The sequence below is a fragment of the Setaria viridis genome, chromosome 1 (genome assembly GCF_005286985.2).
Source record: "Setaria viridis chromosome 1, Setaria_viridis_v4.0, whole genome shotgun sequence".
Classification (NCBI taxonomy): domain Eukaryota; kingdom Viridiplantae; phylum Streptophyta; class Magnoliopsida; order Poales; family Poaceae; genus Setaria; species Setaria viridis.
In genome coordinates, this window is record NC_048263.2 from 27287131 (window position 1) to 27308858 (window position 21728).

At 45.7% G+C, this 21728-nt stretch overlaps 4 protein-coding genes and 1 pseudogene across 4 annotated transcripts; 2 read left to right on the top strand and 3 right to left on the bottom strand.

Annotated features, from left to right (window-relative positions):
* Positions 1 to 1579: 1579 nt before the first annotated feature.
* On the top strand, positions 1580 to 2791 carry LOC117855308 (putative cyclin-F2-1). The gene has a single exon (XM_034737628.1). The coding sequence runs from the start codon at positions 1580 to 1582 to the stop codon at positions 2789 to 2791; it is 1212 nt and encodes a 403-aa protein (XP_034593519.1).
* Positions 2792 to 6926: 4135 nt separating this feature from the next.
* On the bottom strand, positions 6927 to 7828 carry LOC117855317 (uncharacterized). The gene is made up of 2 exons (XM_034737639.1): positions 7535 to 7828; positions 6927 to 7442 (listed from the first exon to the last, which is right to left on the bottom strand). The coding sequence occupies exons 1-2, from the start codon at positions 7826 to 7828 to the stop codon at positions 6927 to 6929; spliced, it is 810 nt and encodes a 269-aa protein (XP_034593530.1).
* Positions 7829 to 8856: 1028 nt separating this feature from the next.
* Positions 8857 to 10087, bottom strand: LOC117855327 (protein ALP1-like). The gene is made up of 3 exons (XM_072291391.1): positions 9684 to 10087; positions 9377 to 9602; positions 8857 to 9296 (listed from the first exon to the last, which is right to left on the bottom strand). The coding sequence occupies exons 1-3, from the start codon at positions 10062 to 10064 to the stop codon at positions 8857 to 8859; spliced, it is 1047 nt and encodes a 348-aa protein (XP_072147492.1). The 5' UTR covers positions 10065 to 10087.
* Positions 10088 to 10359: 272 nt separating this feature from the next.
* On the top strand, positions 10360 to 12386 carry LOC117855338 (uncharacterized; annotated as a pseudogene).
* A 1164-nt stretch (positions 12387 to 13550) lies between these two features.
* Positions 13551 to 19921, bottom strand: LOC117859665 (CLP protease regulatory subunit CLPX1, mitochondrial). Its single transcript, XM_072293500.1, has 15 exons — positions 19071 to 19921; positions 17914 to 17975; positions 17677 to 17777; positions 17458 to 17541; positions 16979 to 17025; positions 16798 to 16872; positions 16645 to 16722; positions 15843 to 15899; positions 15116 to 15186; positions 14922 to 15021; positions 14738 to 14842; positions 14518 to 14580; positions 14318 to 14440; positions 14067 to 14210; positions 13551 to 13953 (listed from the first exon to the last, which is right to left on the bottom strand). The coding sequence occupies exons 1-15, from the start codon at positions 19827 to 19829 to the stop codon at positions 13879 to 13881; spliced, it is 1944 nt and encodes a 647-aa protein (XP_072149601.1). The 5' UTR covers positions 19830 to 19921; the 3' UTR covers positions 13551 to 13878.
* Between the last annotated feature and the right edge of the window lie 1807 nt (positions 19922 to 21728).

Below are 21728 nucleotides of genomic sequence, written 5' to 3' on the forward strand. Positions count from 1 at the left end.
AACTCTGAGGATTGGGATTTACTGAAACTTGCCACCGCTCTCAAGATGGTATGTTACCCTGAAGAACTTTTAATTGGCGATCCTCGACAGGTAAATCATAGTATTTTGCAAATGTATTCTCAGCCTCTTGCTGTTTTTGAAGAAGCTTGTCATTTAGCTATGGAGCAATGTGTGTTTCTTTCAGATTTTTTCAGGCGATGAGCATATTAATCTGCGGCAGGATGCACCTCTATACAAGGATAAATTGTGGGGGAGGGCCATTTCGATAGTCTATAATCAAATATTGCGGGCCCGTATAATTAGGCATAAGTGGCGAAGACGGTTGCCCCATTACTTGAAGGAGGTTAAAGAAGCGTATGAAGCTGAACAAGCGGTCAGCACCACTAGCCCTGAAAGTGATCCCAGAGGAGTACACTTGGGTTTCGACGCTGCCAGTGAGCCATTCGATGCAGAAGGTTGGAGGACAAAACATTGTGGCAATTCATCATTAGCGACTCGATAGCTGTCTACACAGTACTCATTAGTAGGTGAATCAGACTAGCAGTACTGCTCAGTGCATGTGGGTTACTGCTTACTACCCGTCTTGTAATTGTTGCATTGATGTTACCATTCAGTAGGGGGGTTATTCACAGGCGTCAGACATTTCTGCAGTCGAATATTCACACCATCTTCCTCAAGATGGAAGGGATTATCTAGACAACACCATACCAGCAGCGTCAGACCCTTACTAGATGGCTAGATGCTACCGTTTCATTTTGTCTGTCAGCTGAGCAAGCGCACACTAAACATCGCATAGAATTTGGCCCTATCCCTACGTATAACACAATCCTAAATTTTAAGAACAATCGATTTAGGGTCCCTGGGCGTTCCGCGTTGAAAAGCCAGAAGAAACCTACCAATTTCAAGATCTAGAGAAGTTCATAGGAAATGTACTTTTGCGATACTTTCCATGCCGAATTGTGACGCGCCATTTTTGTAGCTAGGAAATTTGCTTGCCACAAGTTAGACAAATCATGGCCAGAAAATACGTGTATGATATAGTATAGGTGGCATAAACTTTTGTGGCAACAAAACGCCTGGTCAAAAAACCTTAGTCGGACACCTGGGCGGCGATCGTAGGTCTCCGATCGGAGCAGCGCGTCCCGGCCGTCAACTCGGACTCAACCTCGTCCACCTCGCAGTCGCGCGGTGCAAGCGCAACTAATCCTGTCCAGGTTGTACTCGATCGATCGCGCACGTCGTATGCAAGCAATTGAGTCCGACTCGATCAGTCCATCAGAGCAGCGTAGCGTACATCCTGCGCAAACAAACCTCGGTGATCATCTCGAATTAAACGCCGGCGATATATAGGGAGCTCACCATCATCAATTGCCCGTCGTCGTCGGAGCTCCTGGCTTAATTCCACGCTCGATCCACCAGTCCACAACTTCTCTTCCTCCCTGCGCCGGCGACCGACTTGATCGCTCCTCCGACAGGGGCTCCTTGCTTCTTGGGCGGCCGGCGAGCCATGTGCTCCGTCGCTCCCTTCCTTCTTCCCGGACTAGCCCGCGCCGCTCCTCGCGCCGACGTGCGGCCGACGATGGCCACGACGTACGCGGAGGACCCTCCTGCCGCGTGGGGCGGGTACGGCTACTACGACGATGGCTCCGACATCGACGCGTTGCTCCGGGGCATCGACGCCGTCGTGCGCCCTCCCAAGTCCGCCGACCTTCCGATGCCATCCAAGGATTTTCTCGCGCTGTCTCGCCGGCACGGCAACCACGACGCCGGCTTCAACGCCATGCTCCGCGGTATCCAGAGCGTCCGCGTTCCGGCCGCCGGCCTGATGGCTTCCCTCCCCATGGACGCTCATCACGACGACGCCCCGACGACGCCCGTAGCGGTGCTGCAAGCGCCGCGCAGCTACGGCGACGACACGGTCACCAACATGAAGACGCCACCGCCCAACAAGAAGCAGCCGCGGCAGAAGTGCGGCGGCGAGTACGACGCCGACATCGACGCCACGTTCCGGGTGATGGAGACCGACCCGGCGGAGCGGCCCTCGGAGGACTACCTCAGCGAGAGGCAGGCGGGGGCCATGATGATGACCGACCGCGCCGAGCTCATCGAGAAGATGCACCGCTTCTCCAGGTACTACGACCTTGCCCCTGGCACCCTGCACCGCGCCGTCTCCTACGTCGACCGCTTCCTGTCAATCAAGAAGATCACCGGCGGCGACCAGAAGCATCAGCTCCTACTCCTTGGAGCCGTGGCCGTCTTCGCCGCGGCAAAGTACGAGGACAGGAACACCGTGCGGAGGATCGACGCCGACGCCGTCGCCGCGTACGCCGGGTGCTCACGGCGCGAGGTCCTCGCCGCGGAGCGCGAGCTGGTGGCGGCGCTCGGGTACCGCCTGAGCGGGCCCACGGCCTACACGTTCGTCGACCACTTGATGAGGCACAGCGGCCAGGACTCCCAGGAGGAGGAGGTGGTGATCACCAGGGCCCTGGCGCACCACCTGGCCGACATGGCGCTGCTGGACTACCGGTGCGTGGCGTTCCTGCCGTCGGCCGTGGCGGCGTCGGCGATCGTGCTGGCCAGGCTGGTCCTGGGCTACTACTCGCTGGAGGCGCCGTGCTTGGTGGCGGGGTACGCGCTGGAGGACCTGAGAGAATGCATGGAGGTGATCTACGGCATGCACGAGAACCTGCAGGTGTGGCCAGGTTGCGCCCAGATGATGGAGGACTGGGAGCTCACTACCCAGCTCAGATACTACTTGCCTCCATCGACCATGCTGACCGCCATGCATTGACCTGTGGAACATATGTGCTGCTGCTGCAAAATGGTAGGAGTACTGTTGCATTTTGGCCTGACATAGTCTGTAATTAGTAAACCAAGTAGTTTTTAGCCGCATGATGCAATTGATGAGATGCGAAGTTGGGGGCATACCTAAGTTCTACAAGGGCTCCCCCCTGCAGCACAGTAACCTTTTAGCTTTCCTATTCTAAATTGTTGATAAGATATTTCGGTTCAAATGCCATATGCTAAAATAAAACGTGTTCCCTGATTTCCCCAATGGAGCCCTGCGGCGTATGCTTCTCATCAGTATCGCTTGGCACTAGCCCCAGTGTTGTGACCTGTGAGGGTGTCTGTTGTAAAGTGACAATTCTTCTACTGTTTTCTTTTTGGTTTGATGATCGGTATCTTACATGCATGCTTACAAAGTAATCTACATAATCCATCCTCTGTTTCATTATTCTAATTCCTATAAATATATGCTTCTCTCAAAATTTTGCAGCGTTTTCAGAGGAGTTTGAGACGGTGAAGATGTCACCGAATGACGTTTTTAGGATTAGTTTGAAACTGTGATCTGTTGTGTGCTGTCCTATATAGTATAAATGTTGGGATCCCATAAATGTTCAGAACTGTTTCAGACACATTTCGTATCAGTACTACTTATATACTACTTATAGATTCCATGTCAAATTGAAATAAGAGCATCGCTTGGTTTCTTTTGACCTTGAGACGTCGAGCTGACCCGCAATTCTGCAACGTGCAACATCAAAATTGACCCAGTCCACTGTGATTCTCTGAACCGCCGACATCTGGGTCCCAACATGAATTCAAACACGTTGTAAGTTCGTAACTACTCCCTCCATTTCAAATTATAGGTTGTTTTAACTTTTTACATATCTATAAACCTACGACCTACAATTTGGAATGGCGCCACAATATGCACGGGCGCAAAAGAGCGCGCCATTGGTGATGAATCAAAGTGTACTTTCACTCTGCCATGTGCCAAGTGCTGCATTTAACCTCAAAGCCCACTGGGCCACGTCCAGTTCTCCCCGACCGGGACAGCGTGCAAATCTAAGAGCAACTCCAATAAATCACCTTTCCACTTTTCAGCTATAAAAATGATTGAGAGGCTATTCTCTCAATCCCCTCTATTCCCCTTCCTCCCCTTCATCATCTCCCTTTCCTTCACCTTCATCCGGGGCGGCGGCTGCTAGAGGAAGAAGGCAGTAGATGAGTAGCCTAGGGAGAAACATGTCGCACTCAGTTGCAGGAGGCAAGAAGGTGCAGGTCCTAGGCTCAGGTGACGCAGCCACTGTGCTTAGGCGAAGCAGCAGCAGCCGCCGCTGCCGCCGATGACGAATGTTTCGTCGGTGACTCGTGAATGGCGAGGGATAGGTTTCTACACCCGGCAGCTATTTGAGTTATTGTTGGACTGGAAACTTGACAGAAGATGTATGGGCTTCAATCTCGGCCCATAAACGTCAAGCCGCACCCCAAAAACGCTATAGCGCCCCTAAGGGTGTGATTGGTTCTCTTCCCTGAGGAGCCTGGCTCGCACCAGGGAACCTGGCCGGCCGGAACCAGGATGTGGGGATGCAATGGGGTCGTGTTTGGTTGTCGTTTGAGTTGAACCAGGTTGCGAAGATACGGTGATTGGTTGCACGTACGAATCTAGAATTCAAAAAACAGATGCTGTTTGGTTGGTCGCATACAGGCAGTTCGAATCACCACTTGCATTGAGAAGGTGAGGTTACCTAGCTGAACATAGTTTGAGGAAAGTAGAGTTTGTAACTAAACTAAAATTACTTAGACTTTGAAACTAAAACCACTATTATTACAGCTTGAACTAAGATAATTAAAGCCTCTAACAACATGAACATATATTTACAGTCCCATTGACCATTGTTGATAATAGGTCGAGGTTGCGCCGGTAGGTGAGTAGGTTGAAATTTGGCACCATGAAAAGCTTCCATCGCTTCGTCTTTGGTCTTGTACTTCTTGTAGCATGCTCCCATGAATCCATTCACCTGATCATGGCAAGCCTCCCAACTGCAGTAGACTCCAGTGTGACGACCAACAGTAACAACGTACCACGCCATGTGTTCTACAAAATGGACAAAACAAAGTATCATTGGCCTTAAAAAAAAACAGACAACAAGTGCTAAATTTCAGAGAACAAAAATGACAGATCATTGGCAAAGGGCTAATGCTCAGATTCAGGAACAGGGTCAATGAAGTAGCTAGATGACAGCAATTAGCACAGCACAAAGTCCAATTGTACCACCAAATAACCTGACAAGTGCTCAATTTCAGGAAAAAAATGACAGGTCATTGCTCAGAGGGCTACTGCTCAGATTCAGGAATAGGTTAGAGGAAGTAAGTAAATGACAGCATTTAGCACAGAACAGACTCCAATTGTACCACCAAATAACCTGACAAGTGCTAAATTTCAGAAAAAAGATTGACAGATCATTGGCATATGGGTCATGCTCAGATTCAGGAATAGGTTAGAGGAATTAGCTGAATGACAGCAATTAGCACAGAATCTAGAATTGTACCACCAAATAACCTGACAAGTGCTCAATTTATGAAAAAAACAGACAGATCATTGGCAAAGGGATACTGCTCAGTTTCAGGAATAACAGATGAATTAGCTAAATGACAGCAATTAGCACAGAACAACAAGGCAATTCTAGCACCAAATAACCTGATAAGTGGTCAATTGGAGTAGCAGAATGACAGGATAATTGGCAAAGGGCTAATGCTCAGAATCAGGAACAGGATAATTGGAGTAGCAGAATGACAGCAACTAGCACTCTACAAAGTCCACTTGTACTTACAAATAACCTAACAACAAGTGGTAAATTTCAGAAAACATAAATGACAGAATGCATATGCAAAGGGCTAATGCTCAGATTCAGGAACAGGTTCAAGGAAGTAGGTAAATGACAGCAATTAGCACAGAACAAAGTCCAATTGTACCACCAAATAGTAGTGACAACAAGTGCTAAATTTCAGAAAAAATAATGACATATCATTGGCAAAGGGCTCATGCTCAGATCATTAGATGAAATAATGTTGCAAAATGACATGATTTAGGACATAATTGAGATAAATGACTGAATCAGGAATGTACTGCTGATGATAAAAGGCCAATGACCTCAAATTCTGAATTATATGCAAGTAGAAGTGCTAAAATGACAGTAATGGGGACAACAGAAGCTATGCAACATCAAAATAGCAGGAACATTGACAAGGCAGCACAAGTACCTAGACAAACTTGGGCATATGACATGACATGAAAGGAACAAAGCAAGGGCAGGCACTACAGCACCTCATAGGCAACTAGCTAAATGACAAAAATAACCAGAATGTAGCACAGGTTCTGCATTAGATGAAATAATGTTGCAAAATGACATGATTTAGGACATAATTGAGATAAATGACAGAATCAGGAATGCACTGATCATGATAACAGGCCAATGACCTCAAATTGTGAATTATATGCAAGTAGGTACCAGAATGACAGTAATGAGGAAAACAGAAGCTATGCAACATCAAAACAGCAGCAACATTGACAAGGCAGCACAAGTACCTGCACAAACTTAGGCATATGGCATGACATGAAAGCAACAGAGCAAGGGCAGGCACTAGATCAGCATCATAGGCATTGGGCATATGCTCAGAATGAAAATAACAACAACTCAACAGCAACCTCATAGGCATTGGGCATATGCTCAGAATGAAAACAACATCAACTCAACAGCAACCTCATAGGCAATGGGCATATGCTCAGAACCAACACAGGACCATCAAAGGCAACAAGCATATGCTCAGAATCAAAATAACAATAAAGCAACAGCAACATCACAGGCAATGGCATATGTTCAGAAGCAACACAGCACCATCATAGGCAATGGGCACATGCTCAGTCATCACCAGTCACACAGTCATCACATCTGATGAATCATTGTTCAGTCACAAATCATCTACCAGGAGGCACCTAACAGAACAGGGTCAGCCTGACTGCACAAAAGAATGAAGGAGTGGACCAGGAGGCTCATGCACAAAAAGGAGCCACCATCTGATCAGCAGTCACTGCACAAAAGAATAGTCACTGCACAACAGTAGGCCTGTGCACTAGAGCCTCAGTCCATGTAGAAGTGCTTTGCCAAGTAGGTCTTCAACCACAGCACCCTGTGGGAATCATTCATCTTGACAAATGCAGTACCATGAGCCTTGTTGCCAAGAAGGTGTTCATAGGCAGACATCAGTTCTTCATCAGTGAAACCAGGCATGAACATGATAGCATCATAGAGATCAGGGTGCACATCCTCTACCTTGGTCTGAATAATGGCATTGGCAACATTGTTAACAGCTTCAGTCATACCTTGCATCACCAAAATGTCCCCCTCACTAAGCATGGACCTCTTCCTCTTGTTCCCTCCTTCTGAACCCAGAGGACCAGCAGGTTGTCCCTTACCTGCCATATCATCCAGCTTAATGTGGTCATTCTCTGAATCTGCAAAGTCAGAAGGGGACCCCAAAGGTTCACTGGAGCCCATAGCATATTTCCTTGTTGCCAACCCATTCCCAAAGATCACCTCCATCTGCTGGTAGTTCTCAATGGGCTTGTTCAACAGTTCAGCATCCTTTGGGTGTGCCTGAAATGCAAAGAACAATTGGTATTAGTTCATATTGACAGATAGCAGAAACAATGTATAGTTAGTAGTGCAAAAAAATGACACTAAGTTACCTGCACATGGCCCTTGTAGTGCTCATCCTCCAAAGTGATCATGAAGTTGTCATCATCCCACAGTGCACCACTCAGCTCTCTCAGCTTGATCACCCTGACCCACCTCTGTCTCCACTTCCTCAAGTGGTTGTAGACCTGAGTCCCTGTGACCTCAAGCCCTGAGAACTCAACCACACTCTTGGCAACTTGGTTCAAGTGCACTTCCTTGAACCCCTTGTCAGTTCTGACACCAGTAGAGATCAGTTGACAGAATCGGCGTAGCACAAATGCAGACATCACATTAGTCCACCTCATGGCAGCCCTGGGTTGCTGCCCAGCACCACCATGTCCTGCAGCCAGGCCTCCAGCAGCTGCGGCAGCCTGGGCACCAGCTTCAGGTGCAGCCTGGGCAGCAGGTTGAGCTGCAGCCTAGCCGCCAGCAGCTGCGGCAGCCTGGCCACCAGCATGGATGGCAGCTTGGGCAGCAACCTCAGCAGCCTCAAGTTCCTCCAGCAGGTCAAACTGACCATTCACTTGTGCCATGTCCTAGTAAACATCATTGCATGTTGCCCATTGCCTTAGGAACCAGTAAAACATCATTGCATACAGCCCACAGCCTTATGTATGCGTAATATGTATAGAACAATGCATATACAAACAATAATAACATAGCATCATTGCATATAGCCCAATGCCTCATGGATAACTAACAGGAATAATAGATCATCATTGCATATAGCCCAATGCCTCATGGATAACTAACAGGAATAACAGATCATCATTGCATATAGCCCAATGCCTCATGGATAACTAACAGGAATAACAGATCATCATTGCATATAGCCCAATGCCTCATGGATAACTAACAGGAATAACAGATCATCATTGCATATAGCCCAAAGCCTCATGGACAACTACCAGCAAGCATATATCATCATAGCACACTTGTCCAAGAGTCAAAGTAAGGCAGAAACAGGAATAACAGGTCATCATAGCATTGTTGTCCAAGCCTCAAAGTGAGAAAGAAAGAGGAATAACACAAACATCATAGCATTGTTGTCCAAGCCTCAAACTGAGGTAGAAAGAGGAATAACAGATCATCATAGCATTGTTGTCCAAGCCTCAAAGTGAGAAAGAAAGAGGAATAACACAAACATCATAGCATTGTTGTCCAAGCCTCAAACTGAGATAGAAAGAGGAAGAACAGATCATCATAGAATTGCTGCCCAAGCCTCAAAGTGAGAAAGAAACAGGAATAACATAACATCATAGACCAGTTGTCCAAAGTTTCAAGGTACAAAGGGAACAGAACATTACAACACAGTAGCAATGTTATCCAATGCCTACAAATGAGCATTACCCCTACTAGCCCACATTTCATTAGCCCATTCATCTCTAACAGAAGCCCAAGCTGCATTGTCATCAACAGGGACCCCATGTCCATTAACAGAATTAGGCTCCCATGTGGACTCAAGAGGAATAACCTCATCAGGTCCATGCCCCAGAATCCAATTATGTAAGATGCAACAAGCAAGGACCAACTTCACTTGTGTCTTGAATGGATGAAAAGGTTTGTTGTCAATAATGCGAAATCTATTTTTTAAAGCCCCAAAAGCCCTTTCAACCGTAACACGCAGACTAGAATGCCTCAAATTGAACAGCTCCCTTGGATTGGTTGGGTAATTTCTACCACCGAACTCATTAAGATGATATCTAGTACCCCTGTAAGGAGGTAGGAATCCAGGACGGCATGCATATCCAGCATCTACCAGATAGAACTTCCCTAGAAAGATTATAAACAGGTATTAGTCCTACAGTCAACTAGTTTATAACTAGGTTTAAGGAACTAATTTAGTTAATTACCTTCTGGAACCCTTAAACCATCCTCTCTCTCTAGTGCATCTGCTAGAATGGTGGCATCATGTGCAGAACCCTCCCAGCCAGCCAACACATAAGTGAACTTCAAATCAAAGTCCACTGCAGCTAGGACATTTTGAGCTGTATAGTGTTTCCTCCCCCTAAATGCTGATTGCATCTTAGCTGGGACTCTAGCATAGATGTGAGTGCCATCTATAGCCCCAACACAATCCTACATAAACCCAACAACACAATCATCTACAAAAATTTTACTGAATTATGCATTATGTGTGTCATAAGGATACTAAGTTACCTTGAAATATGGGTACCATCTTGAGCTGTTTCTAATCTTAAGAGGTGTCTCAGTTGATGGAGGCTTAATGATCTCATGCCTAAGTTCACCAATTGCATACAACACCTCTTTGAAATGTCTACTTACTGTCTCTACAGATCTCCTCCAACTTTGATGGATAACTCTAAACCTTTGGTTATGCCCAACAACATGGAGAAACATAGCAACTTGCTCTTCTACACTGCTATGTATGGTATCTCTAAGCAAGTCCCTGCCCCTAAGCAAATTACATAGCCTAAAGAAAGGGGCTCTTCTCATGCGAAGCATGTTTACACACTCTACATCATTACAGTTATATATTCTGTCCAAATTTTTTTGCCTTTCCTCGTCCATAGCACTCATGGGGGCATAACTAATCTGCGGACGTGAGGGTTTAGCCAGCCTAAGCCTATTCAGGAAGAATGCATACATGCCAGCCACTAGAGCAGCTGCATGAATAATAAGCATGCGTCTCTTGTCTTCAAGACCCATCTATATGAATAACATGCAAAAATAAGGGTCACTGACTTGGGCAACAGATCCTCAGAAGTACATATAAACACATCACTGGCATGGGCAACAGAAGCTCACATAAAAGTATAAACATCATTGGCATGGACAACAGAAGCTCAGATCTAAATGTATAAACATCACAGGCATGGACAACAAGGCTGAGATCAGTATGTAAAGACATCATTGACAAGGACAACAATGCTCAGGTCATTATATGAAAACATCACTGATAGCACAGTGATGCCTCAAATGACTATTGTAAAACATCAGTGACATGGACAACAATAATAAGATCAACATAGTAGTCATCATTGACATGAACAACAATGCTCAGACCAATCTAAAAACATATCATTGACATGGAAAACATGCTCCTATCCATATACACGCATCAACCTCAAGAACAAGTGTGCTCAGAGTATGCTGACATATCAAACAACACTGGTACCAATGATTTGAACCACCTACTAACCATCGACAGCATGGTTTTAGGGTACCATGCGCATGCACAGAGGGGCAAGGGCTAAGATATTTTACCGCAACAACAGCAACAGGGACAACAGCGTGTCAGAGGACGGGGAACTCAGCTCCGCAACCGAACCACGAACAGATCAGCGGCTTCCGGAGGAGGAGGGGTGAGATCGGGAAACCTAGCAACCAAACAAAATAAAGATCCACTCAGAACACAACTTCTTATTTTAGATCGGGTGCGGAAACTTCAAAAAATAACAAACGAACCATAAAGAAATCAGATCGGGTCCTTCAACTCAAGAATCGTACCTAGGAACAACCGAAGAACTCAGATCCAGTGGGGGACTGCGTGTGTCACATAAGAAAAGGACCGGTCAGTGGGATCATCGTACCCTAGGGTTACGGTTTTGACGAAATCCGAACAAAGGATGCAAAAAACTTGCCTGGGCCAACAGATCCGTCAACAACTCCAACCTAAGAACCAAAATAAAGACATGGGGGTGGTAGATCAGGCCTCCGCAGATCCGAAAGAACAACGACAGTGGACAAGGCTGGAACCCTAACCTGCGAGCCGCCGGTGGAGGAACAAATCTGCGCGAGAGGGAAGGGGAAGGGGAAGGGTCGGGGTCGAGCTTTATGCCCGCGGGATGGCGCGAAATCGCCCGGTAACCCTAGCGAAGGCGCCAAAGCTTCCCGCGTGCACGCGCCCAAAGCTTTTTCGCCCGCCGCGCGCTCGCCTTGCACGCGCCGCCGCACCCGCGGAGCCTGGCTCTGGGGAGAAGCTCGAATCGGCCGCACCACGGGAGCTAGGCTCCCAGGGTGTTTTTGCATCCGCCGAACCAGGCCCAGCGGACGGCCCAGCAAACCAATCAAGCCTGTCTCGCACGCGGGGAGCCCGGTTCCGGGTATATGCGACGAACCAATCACACCCTAAAGTGCCGCTGCAGCCCGCTATTTTGTACCTTGGCTGGAGCACTTGTCCTCGAAATTCTGAAATTGTGAAAGGGCAAAATCAATATGATGGAGTTGCTCTCGATCCCCCGTTCCCTTCTTCGACCGCGCCGCCACCTCCGCCTCCGCCTCTATCGCCGTCCGAACTCCGCCAGATTCAAAGGCAAGGCTAATCCCTTCGCACTTCATCGGTCGAGATCTATTCTTCCAAAACTGCAGCATGTAGTTTCAAGGAAAGTGAATGGGGCAATGATGTTATGCTAAATGATACATCAAGAAGTGTGTTTCTGAATATATTTTTGCATATGCTCACGTACTTTGATGCGATAGTGGCTGTGGACATGGAGGGAAAGACATATGGATGACAATTCCCGTGCCATCTGGTGGTGATTCTGGCTGCATCCATCAAGCTCAAGGCGCTTGTATTTGGTTAATGTTGATGGTGCTGATGCCTCCAAACTGTCGATCTGGATCCTTGATGACCATGGTACTCATGAATGGACATTGAAGCATTCGGTCAGAACTCTGCTTCTGTTTCAACAGAAGAATCTTCGATTCGATCTGGATTACACGGTGATTACAGTTCACCCAGAATGCAATTTGATTTACTTTGTTTATGACAATACACTGATGTCATATGAAATGGACCGCAAGGAAGTCCATGTCATCCGCAATCTTGGACATGAGTGCTGGGAGCCATACCTTCCTTATGTCCCCTTGTTCTCTGAGGCATTAGCAGATGAGCAGTGAAAATGTTGCATTCCCTGCAGCTATGTGTCGTTACTGCAATGTCTCTAATAGTAGCTAGATCAGTAATTCAGTAGACTCCTGAAATATGAAGTTCCACTTTATTTGTTGTATGCATGTCTCTGTTCTGTTGGTTCGGACCAATGTTGTTTAATTGGTGAGGTCATGTTAATTGCCTCCAGGAAGGCTAGTGTTTTTCTTTCAGTTAAACTAGTTGTGTTACCCTGCTTTTGTTTGCCAATGCTTTGTTAAGCTCAGTGTGTTCCTTTGTGGGGGATAAGTGGATAACACTGTCTGCTCTTATGATTCAATGGTAACAGAATAATCCAGGTAATTTGTATGTACTCTATATGACGTTATATTCATTTCCCAGTTAATTTCATGTTGGGAAACTATAGTCATCTGGTTTATTGCTACCAGTAAATGATTAGCCAACTTGCATTTGTTGGTGTTACCTGAGTGCCCTTGCATGGTACGTAGTTTGGAACCATCAAAGCGTGCTAGTGGTACTTTGTATATTTTTCAACTATCTATTGATATTTTTAATTTTGAAATTGAAACTATCAAGGGCCATCATAAATTGTCAAATTTCTCGATCATGTATGTTGTAACCAAACGTGTTTGCCATTTGAAAGCAGTGTGATGGGTAAGCTTAGATCAGCATCAGCTTGGTCACAGAAAGGAGAGACATCAGTACACCTGTTCAGTAGCTGTGATTCTGTGGATGATTTTGACATGATATGCAACTTTCCCTTCTTTTGCTACAGCTGATACCCGATAATTTGCCTAAATATTGTTAGGTGGTGATTCTCCAATGTGATCTGATTATTTTTCTTGTCTATGTATCTTTTCAAGGATTTAATTTTCACTTGTCTTCGCTGCTTTTGATTATTTAACTGAGACATGTTAGACTTATATCTGAAAAAAACCCTTCTAGTGTGATACAGCCGTACAGGAAAAGCCGATGAGTGTTGCTGGTTTCGTTTCCTCGAGAACGTGCAGTTGCAATATACGTATTCCTTAATAGTTAATTTCATTCGAAGCTAATCCAAACAAAAAAAATTACTTTTCGAAGTTAATACTCGTAACCAAAATCCACCCCTACAAGGGACGCCCCAAAAACATTGTGCAGCTTAGAGTTAAAAAAAGGGAAGTTGGACAACGCCATTTTGCACCTTCATGCCCCCTTATCACCTCTTGCATTTCATTCCATTGTCTCAGGTTTTAACACCCAGCAGCCATTACAAGTTATGAGCATCACCCCTTTTATACATGACACCGTGACAGTCTCTGTACGACATAGATACTGAACCCGACCATACTCTTCCAAATCCTGCTGCAAATCATGCAAGGCATGACAACAGCTGGGCAGCGTGCCAAGCCTTGACAGAACAATGGGCGCCGCACATTCTGTTCATTTACAAAGGCTAATACTTACATTGATACGATTGGGATTAGATTTTACAGGTTACACTAGAGCTGTCAGAACCAAGAATCACATGCCTATGGCTCTTGACGGCGAAAGCTCAGCTTCTCCATCCACTTCGCTTCCTGCTCCATCTCCCGATGCCTGTCACAATTTCCAGATGACTATTATACTGGCAGCAGATGGTGTAGATACGAAGATAATGATCAGGCAACATCAAACAGTGAAGTCAAATTCAAAGAGTTCGCGATCCTTACTTTGATCTTGGAGAGATATTGATCTAAGGCACCATCACCATAAAGGATCTTGGCTCCGCAGCCAGGTTGGTCCACTGACCCTACAGCATCCTCATCCACAACCACTGCATCAATTCGCTTCTCCCCAGATTTTGCATCTGGAATCTGTAATAAAGCAGCAAATCTTTTGAAAAAGCGATAGAGATGCAAGTTCCATAAAGTATATGGGTAGAGTCAATGAAAGGAGAGGCCAAAATCGTCACGCTACAAACCTCATACATGGAATCCATGAGGATATTCTCAAGGATAGTTCTTAACCCCCGTGCACCCGTATTTTTGGACATTGCCTTTTTGGCAATTATTCTAAGCGCCCCATCTGTGAAATGAAGCTTAACCTGAAATACAATGTTGAGCCAAGCTGAGACGCCAGGAAGATATTACTTTCTGCATGTTTCATTGCAAGTATACTCACATTGTTCATGCTAAACAATTTCTTGAATTGTTTACCCAAAGCATTCTTTGGCTCCATGAGAACCTGGAAGGATAGAGTTGCATTAGTCCTTCGTGAGAGAGTGCTCAGACAACCATATCGACATATGAACATACACATATACATACTTCTCCATATAAGGGAACACAACTACTTCAGAACATGATTCTAAGAAAATAACTACAGCGGATACAAGGGATACCTGAACAAGCTGGTCCTCATTTAAAGCAGCCAAGCTGACAAGGATAGGAAAACGTCCAATAAATTCCGGGATAAGTCCATATGCTATTAGATCGCCACTCTCAACCTGAAAAAAGGGTGCGCATTGGAACACCTCTAGGGCAGAAAGTCATCTAAATCAAATAGGAGACCTCCACTCTACTCACTGATTCCAACAAAGATGATGTCACTTGAGCACTTGAGATGCCACTGCCCCTCATGTTTGCACGGACTGGTGCCCCAAAGCCAATAGAAGAATCCTGCCGTCTTTTTTTGGGGGGTAAAAGAGAAGCGGAAAAACACCTTAGATGAAGACAGAGTAAACACCACATGGCATATTACAAAGAGGCAATGCTACTACCTCTCTGATATAGTTTTCTCCAAATCCACAAAAGCACCACCACATATAAAAAGAATGTCCTTTGTATCTATCTGCATGAGCATGAAGACCATATATCACTGTAATTAACCAGTGTTTGCATTTTTAAGCAACAAGATGACTAAAAAGCAAGATCAAGATTTACTTGGAAGCGTCATTTTTTTTATTTACTTAGTCCACACTTGAGGCAGAAATAAACAGTCTGGCATGTTTCCAGATTAAGCAGTTTGTTGATTAAACATATCTGATCTATTATGCTTTTACAACAAAAAATGATCTTCACTACTACTACTTTTGTTTCATATAGAAGTCTAAGTTGACCATATCCATATGCATAGATAGGCATACAATATAAGTATATATTCAATGAAATTGGGCCATGCAAACCCAGATACCCCTGTCAAGTAGCGTACAACAATCAGTAGTCAGCTTCCAAAAATCTAGTGATTTACAGCATTAAAGCAGGGTCCCGGACCTATTGGAGCAACTAAATTCTATATCATCTCAATAGAGTTACAGTGTGAAATAACACATACTAAGACAGTGGACTTTAGCTATGAAACAGATAAGTAATGTGACCACATCTAAACACATTCTCACTTTGAGCTACCATTCAGGAGAAGGTAGGTGAAAAACATGGTACAGACATATTTTCTTGTGAGGGAAAAGCCAAAAAGTGTATGTCAATAAATGAGCTTGATAACTTTACCTGTATATTATCACCACGAGGATGCTTCCTTGCTCCTTTCTCAGGAACGTTGACAATCTAAGCATGTCAAAATTTTCAAAAGGAAATAGTTAATACATCTATACAGGGATAACAAAGAAATTACAAACTTTTGTTTGACAAAAAATGAAAACCGTCCCCAACGAAGACTAGGTGGTAAGTAGCTCAAATGGTATAATACCCCTATCTTGTGGCTAACAGTCACAACTTGATTCACACAAACTGCGTGGGCTTATTCATCAATTTTCAAGGGTTTGATCCTGTAACCTCAAAGTTGTGAGGCCTTAAGGATAGTTATGATTACCAAATGCAACCCTTCATGGCAAAAACGGAAAAGGACTCACAAAGATCGATCCATTGAATTGCAACCGAGTGAACTGAGTTCCTTTCAAATGGATAAGCTAGATGAATGTATAATTACAGAATATCGGGTTTAAATCGTACACATGTCGCAAACCCCAAAGATGATATCACAAGAGAAGCTCCAGAAGAATTTTTGCTATGTAGAACACACAGTAAAGGATAGCAAAAGTCCATACCAGTACTAGGTAAAACAAGTCAACCACCATTACAAATTGCAATACAGATGCAGATACCATTTGACCAAGGAAATAATCTATACGTATGCAATAATCTGTACTCAATACCTAGAGATAAGAACTTTAATTTACTCAAATTGCATAGAGACATGTAAAACTTTGATAAGAATTGCAACTCAGTATGCCAAGTATAAAGAGAAAAATGAGCTAAAAGGATTACTAGGAGGTTAGTACATATGCCTTACCGTGCCTTCCAGCATTTTCAGCAATGCCTGCTGAACACCTTCACCTGACACGTCTCTACTAATATTAAGGCTCTCAGCCTGCATGTTGGATCACAAACTAATTTATATCCCCACCGAGAGGGGCAATCCATGCCAAGGATAGATACGCCATACCTTCTTTGTAATCTTATCAACTTCGTCAATGTACACCATCCCTTGCTGTGCTGCTTGCACATTAAAATCTGCCACCTAGTTTATATCAAAATAGAAGAATCAAAGCTCACTCTAGAAGGCATGATATCAACACAATTCACAGTTCAATATGCTTTGCTGCATGCATAGTCAAAAAACATACCGTGAGTAACTTGTATAGTATAGATTCTACATCCTCTCCTACATACCCTGCCTGCAATAAGTAGGACAATTTAATCCTTAGTGCTGAAACCAAGCGGATAGGATGGGAAAAAGGAACTGACCAAAACTATGAATGCAGTAGCAAAAAAGTAAGAAATGATTGTTTTTTTTTTACTTTTTAGCTACATGGCTCAGTAATTAGCTATTGTATATTTGAGTCTACATACACTTAACCATGTTAGCTCACACCGTACATTTACTAATTAAGGAATCAAGATTAACTTCAGAAACTCCAAGCCAAAGTAGAATTGTATAATCAGTACCTAGATTTATGCAGAATTCATAAATAGTCGCTTCTTGTTCATGCTAACATAGTTTACATGATATAATTGATGGATGCCTGCATACTGTCTACATGATGGTTTGTTGTGTTCTTAAAAATTGTGCATTTCTCTCTGGAACATAAAAAGTAGTCAATACTTGCCTGGGTCAATGTTGTTGCATCGGCAATTACAAATGGTACATTCACAAAGCGAGCTAATGTCTTCGCAAGTAAAGTTTTACCTGTTAAAGAAATGAATCAAACCAAAATTGCTGCTTAGTGTCCTTTCTTTTTACAGTATTTTAGTTGACCCAACATTGTAGAAGACAGAACTGACCTAGATCTATGGCAACTCTAAATGGCTGCAAATGCCTTACCTGAGCCAGTAGGCCCCATTAACAGTACATTGCTTTTCTCTAGTTCCACATTGTCGTCATCATCAGCTTCCCCATCAAAACCACCCGAATCTGCCCCAGACCTAATTTTTTTAGCTTGTATACCACATAATTAGTCACTGAAAGACATGTGCAAATTCTAGTTTCTACATTTGCAGGAATAAATATCCTTCATTGTTTTATAGAAAAGAAGAATTGGTGTGGTAAAGTAAAACTAACCCCTTTTGTAACGATTGATGGTATATCCGTTTATAGTGGTTGTAAACTGCGACGGATAACACCTGCAGGTTTAAAAAAGCTACATCAGACCAAGACATTCTGAAAATTGTTCTTGTTGAGTACCCAAAACCGAGGCAAAGCAATCAAGATTATCATGGCAATTGGAATGAGTAAATATAAACATCTATGCGAAACTTTCATTATTCATGATTATATCACAATTCACGAATGAGAAGGAACTAGAATCTAGAAAATATCCTGCACAGAAGATTAGATCAAGTGACAGTCTTAACGGGGTATCTGATTCTTTATCATTGTTTCATAGTGTTAAAACGGAGCTCAGCAAGCATATCAAAGCTGTTGGACAAGCTTAAGCGGAAACACAGAAAAACAGCAGTGGGCAAAGTGCATTTCCAAGATTGCATTGCAATTTATACCAAAGTCCATTCATAAGCAACCATTTCAACCAAAACCAACATTTCATATATTTCCCTTTTCCAAATGGGGAAACCACTTTTCTTCCATTTCCACTAACTACAGGTTAAACAATATAAAATCCCAATTCTAAATCAGAATTCAGATGGAGAGCAAGTGAGCAACATACATAGGAGAACACACTCATTTCATTGAACAGGTTTCTGAAATAAAAGTATACATGGCAATGTATTTTCTCTATAACATTGAAGTTTATCAGGCTGCAGTTAAATACTAAAACGCATGGCCCTAGCTCCATGTTATCGGTGCACAAGACAAACATAACAACAAGCAACCATGCTTTAGTATTGATACAACTATAACAGTCGGCCTATCAGAAGCATCACTTTTGGGTCTTAGATTCTTAGGCCATCTCGTTCAAGCTAGCAAAGACTTCATTCTGTTTCCTATGGGAGAAAAAACCCAAAGCTCTCACAAAACAGTGATCACGGTAAAAATTTAAAGTATACTGCTAACAAGGCTCTACAAGAAAATCAACAATCAAATTCCACTGTAGTCTGTAAAAGTCCATCAAGTGAAGAAGTGCATGTTGATGCTGCTTTTTGGTCGGCTTATGCAAAATGTGTGGTCCCTGATGACTCGAATTGCCAACTCTAACCATGAAGAGTAACCAAATTGCACTGGCAAAAATAAACCCAAAACTAATGAAACCAGTATTTCACCTTCTTGGCTCTGTCCTGCCCAATCACATACTTGTCGAGCCCCTTACAAATCTCCTTGGGCGTGGGAAGATCCTTCCCCAAACTGGAACCTCCCCAACCCTCATTCCCTGCTCCCTCCTCACCACCAGCGCCCCCACCACCTCCCCCTCCACCGCCTCCGCCGGCGACGCGGACGACGTTAAGATTGGGGTGGAACGGCGGACCGGGCGGCACGTGCACGGCCACGCCCCCACCGTCCCCGTCATCACGCGACGAGGAGCTGGCCCTGATAGCTTCCCAGAAGGAGGAGTCCCTGGCCCTCGCGGCGGGGTGGTCGAGGAGGTCGGCCCGGACGCGGCCGATCTCGACGAAGGTGCCCTGGAGCGGCGCGAGGTCGTGCGGGCGGAAGAAGTAGGCGCTCCGGCAGTTGGGGCAGAGGTTGAGCGCCTGGTACCCACCCGGGGCCGCGGGCGGCAGGCCCCGGTGGGCGAAGAGAATGTCCATGTGCTTGGAGCAGCGCGGGCAGTGGGCCTCCGCGCGGATGCGGCGCGGCTCGGGCTCGTCGGTCGAGGACGACGACGAGCTGCCGCCCGAGGAGGACGACTCCCACTTGCGCCGCTCCTGGACGCGCCTGTGCGGCGGTGGCGGCGGCAGGGGGGCGGCGGCGCCAGCGGCGGCCGGGGAGCACTCACGGCCAGCGGCGGCGCCAGCCGCGGTGAGGGTGGAGGCCGCGCGCGTGGCGGCACCGGCGAGGCGCCTCCACCGGAGGAGGCCGGACATGGTAGTGGGTGCGGATTGATGGGGAGAAGTCTAGAGAGAGAAAGGCGGGGAGGAGAGAGAAAGAGAGTGATCCGCTGCTAACAATTTGTTGGGGGATTTTTTGGGGGTGTGGGAAGTGAATTTCGGGGGTGTTTTTTGTTTATTTCCACTCTGGTGTGTGCTCGTGGAATTTTTTACGTGGTGGGAGGGGAAACGTGGATTCCGCGACGGCGGTCACTGGAATCTCGGGATCGGACGAGGGGAGACTGCGGCGCTGAGGGCACGGTCGTCAAGCACTCTAAGTGTGTTTGAGTTAATTCCGAATATTCGGAAACTAATTACGAGGACTAATTATGAGTTAATTTTATAATTTACACAGATAGGGACTAAACGACAAGTCTATTGAGTCTAATTAATCCATCATTAGTAAATGGAGACGGTAGCAGCACATTGTCAAATCATGGACTAATTAGGTTTAATAGATTTGTCTCGCCGTTTAGCCTCCTTCTGTGCAATGAGTTTTGTAAATAGTTTATGTTTAATACTCTAATTAGTATCTAAATATTCGATGTGACTGGGACTAAACCTAAGAAGGAGAGAGAGAGGAGGAGAGATAGTACGCTGATGCTACGGTTGGCGAGAGCCAATAGTACACATCCCTGTGCGAGCCTCTTCTTTTCTCTTTGCTCTCTTGTGATCCGGCCGAGTCCGGCCGCCGTCGTGGTGGACGGGGAGCGGGGTCCGACCAACGTCCCGGTGGAGGGAGAGCGGGGCTCGGCTGCCGGCGTGGAGGAGGTGGAGCAGACTGGGCCGCCGTCGCGGTGCAGGCGGAGCGTGGTCTCACCGTCGGCGTGGAGGAGGCGGAGCAAGGCTCGGCGGTGGAGGTGGAGCAGGGTCAGGAGTGGCCGTCGGCGTAACGCGGGGCTCGGACGCCGGCTTGGTAGAGGCGGGATGCGGCGCCGGCGCAAGGTAGGGGTGCGGGAGCAGCTGCCGATGCAGCGCGAGGAGATACAAATTGTGGCCGCTATCTCAAGCGGTGGCGGGATGTGGCTTTCGCGCCGCTGCAGAGGATGAGGAGGGGGCATGGCTGTCGGGCCGCCGCGGACGAGTAGGCGGAGCGCCGCCACCGTCTTCACCTCCCCCGCTTCGCCCGCTGCCACCGGCCTCGCCCTCGACGGGGAGCCCGAACCACAACCACAGCTAGAGCCATGCCGTTGCTGCAGCTCGTGGCCGACGCGGACACGCCGTTGTCTCGGTGGCTGCAACGCCTCAAGGCGTTCCTCACCGCGGATGAGCAGGCGGAGAGGACAGAGAGAGGACTATTTCAGGAAGGAGACGAAGGTGGTAATTAAAAAATCAATGACACATGGGTCCCACCATATTTTGGAATGCGTGTTACAGCTAGTCCATTGGATGGATGATCTATATGGGGTGTTTGGGAGACAGGGGCTAAACTTTAGCACCCTATCACATCGGATATTCGGATGCTAATTAGGACGACTAAATATGAGCTAATTACAAAACTAATAGCAGAACCCCTAAGCTAAATCGCGAGATGAATCTATTAAGCCTAATTAATCCATCATTAGCGAATGGTTACTGTAGCACCACATTGTCAAATCATGGACTAATTAGGCATAATAGATTCGTCTCGCGATTTAGCTTAGGGGTTGTACAATTAGTTTTGTAATAAACCAATATTTAATACTTCTAATTAGTGTCAAACATCTGATGTGATAGGGGTTAAATTTTAACCCCTGCGTGCCAAACACCCCATAATCCTCCCTTAAGTTGACGTGGACACATCTATAACTATTACGGGTGCCCTGAGCACTGTTCGATTCTGGCGGCCCGGTGCCTTGAGATCCATGCAACTTTTTCTTCTGTTTGGAGTTATGAAATTTTTCTAGAATCATTTTG

Bases quoted from the DNA above. Each gene is read 5' to 3' on its own strand.
- LOC117855308 (XM_034737628.1), top strand. From the start codon at position 1,580: ATGGCCACGACGTACGCGGAGGACCCTCCTGCCGCGTGGGGCGGGTAC.
- LOC117855317 (XM_034737639.1), bottom strand. From the start codon at position 7,828: ATGAGGTGGACTAATGTGATGTCTGCATTTGTGCTACGCCGATTCTGT. The intron at 7,443-7,534 runs GTAACTTAGTGT...TTTGCATTTCAG, and splicing joins ACTACAAGGGCCATGTGCAG to GCACACCCAAAGGATGCTGA.
- LOC117855327 (XM_072291391.1), bottom strand. From the start codon at position 10,064: ATGAGTGCTATGGACGAGGAAAGGCAAAAAAATTTGGACAGAATATAT. The intron at 9,603-9,683 runs GTAACTTAGTAT...GGGTTTATGTAG, and splicing joins GATGGTACCCATATTTCAAG to GATTGTGTTGGGGCTATAGA. The intron at 9,297-9,376 runs GTAATTAACTAA...TAATCTTTCTAG, and splicing joins TGGTTTAAGGGTTCCAGAAG to GGAAGTTCTATCTGGTAGAT.
- LOC117859665 (XM_072293500.1), bottom strand. From the start codon at position 19,829: ATGTCCGGCCTCCTCCGGTGGAGGCGCCTCGCCGGTGCCGCCACGCGC. The intron at 17,026-17,457 runs GTATTGACTACT...TATTGCAGGCAG, and splicing joins AACAACATTGACCCAGGCAA to GGTATGTAGGAGAGGATGTA. The intron at 16,873-16,978 runs GTATGTTTTTTG...GATATAAACTAG, and splicing joins TACTATACAAGTTACTCACG to GTGGCAGATTTTAATGTGCA.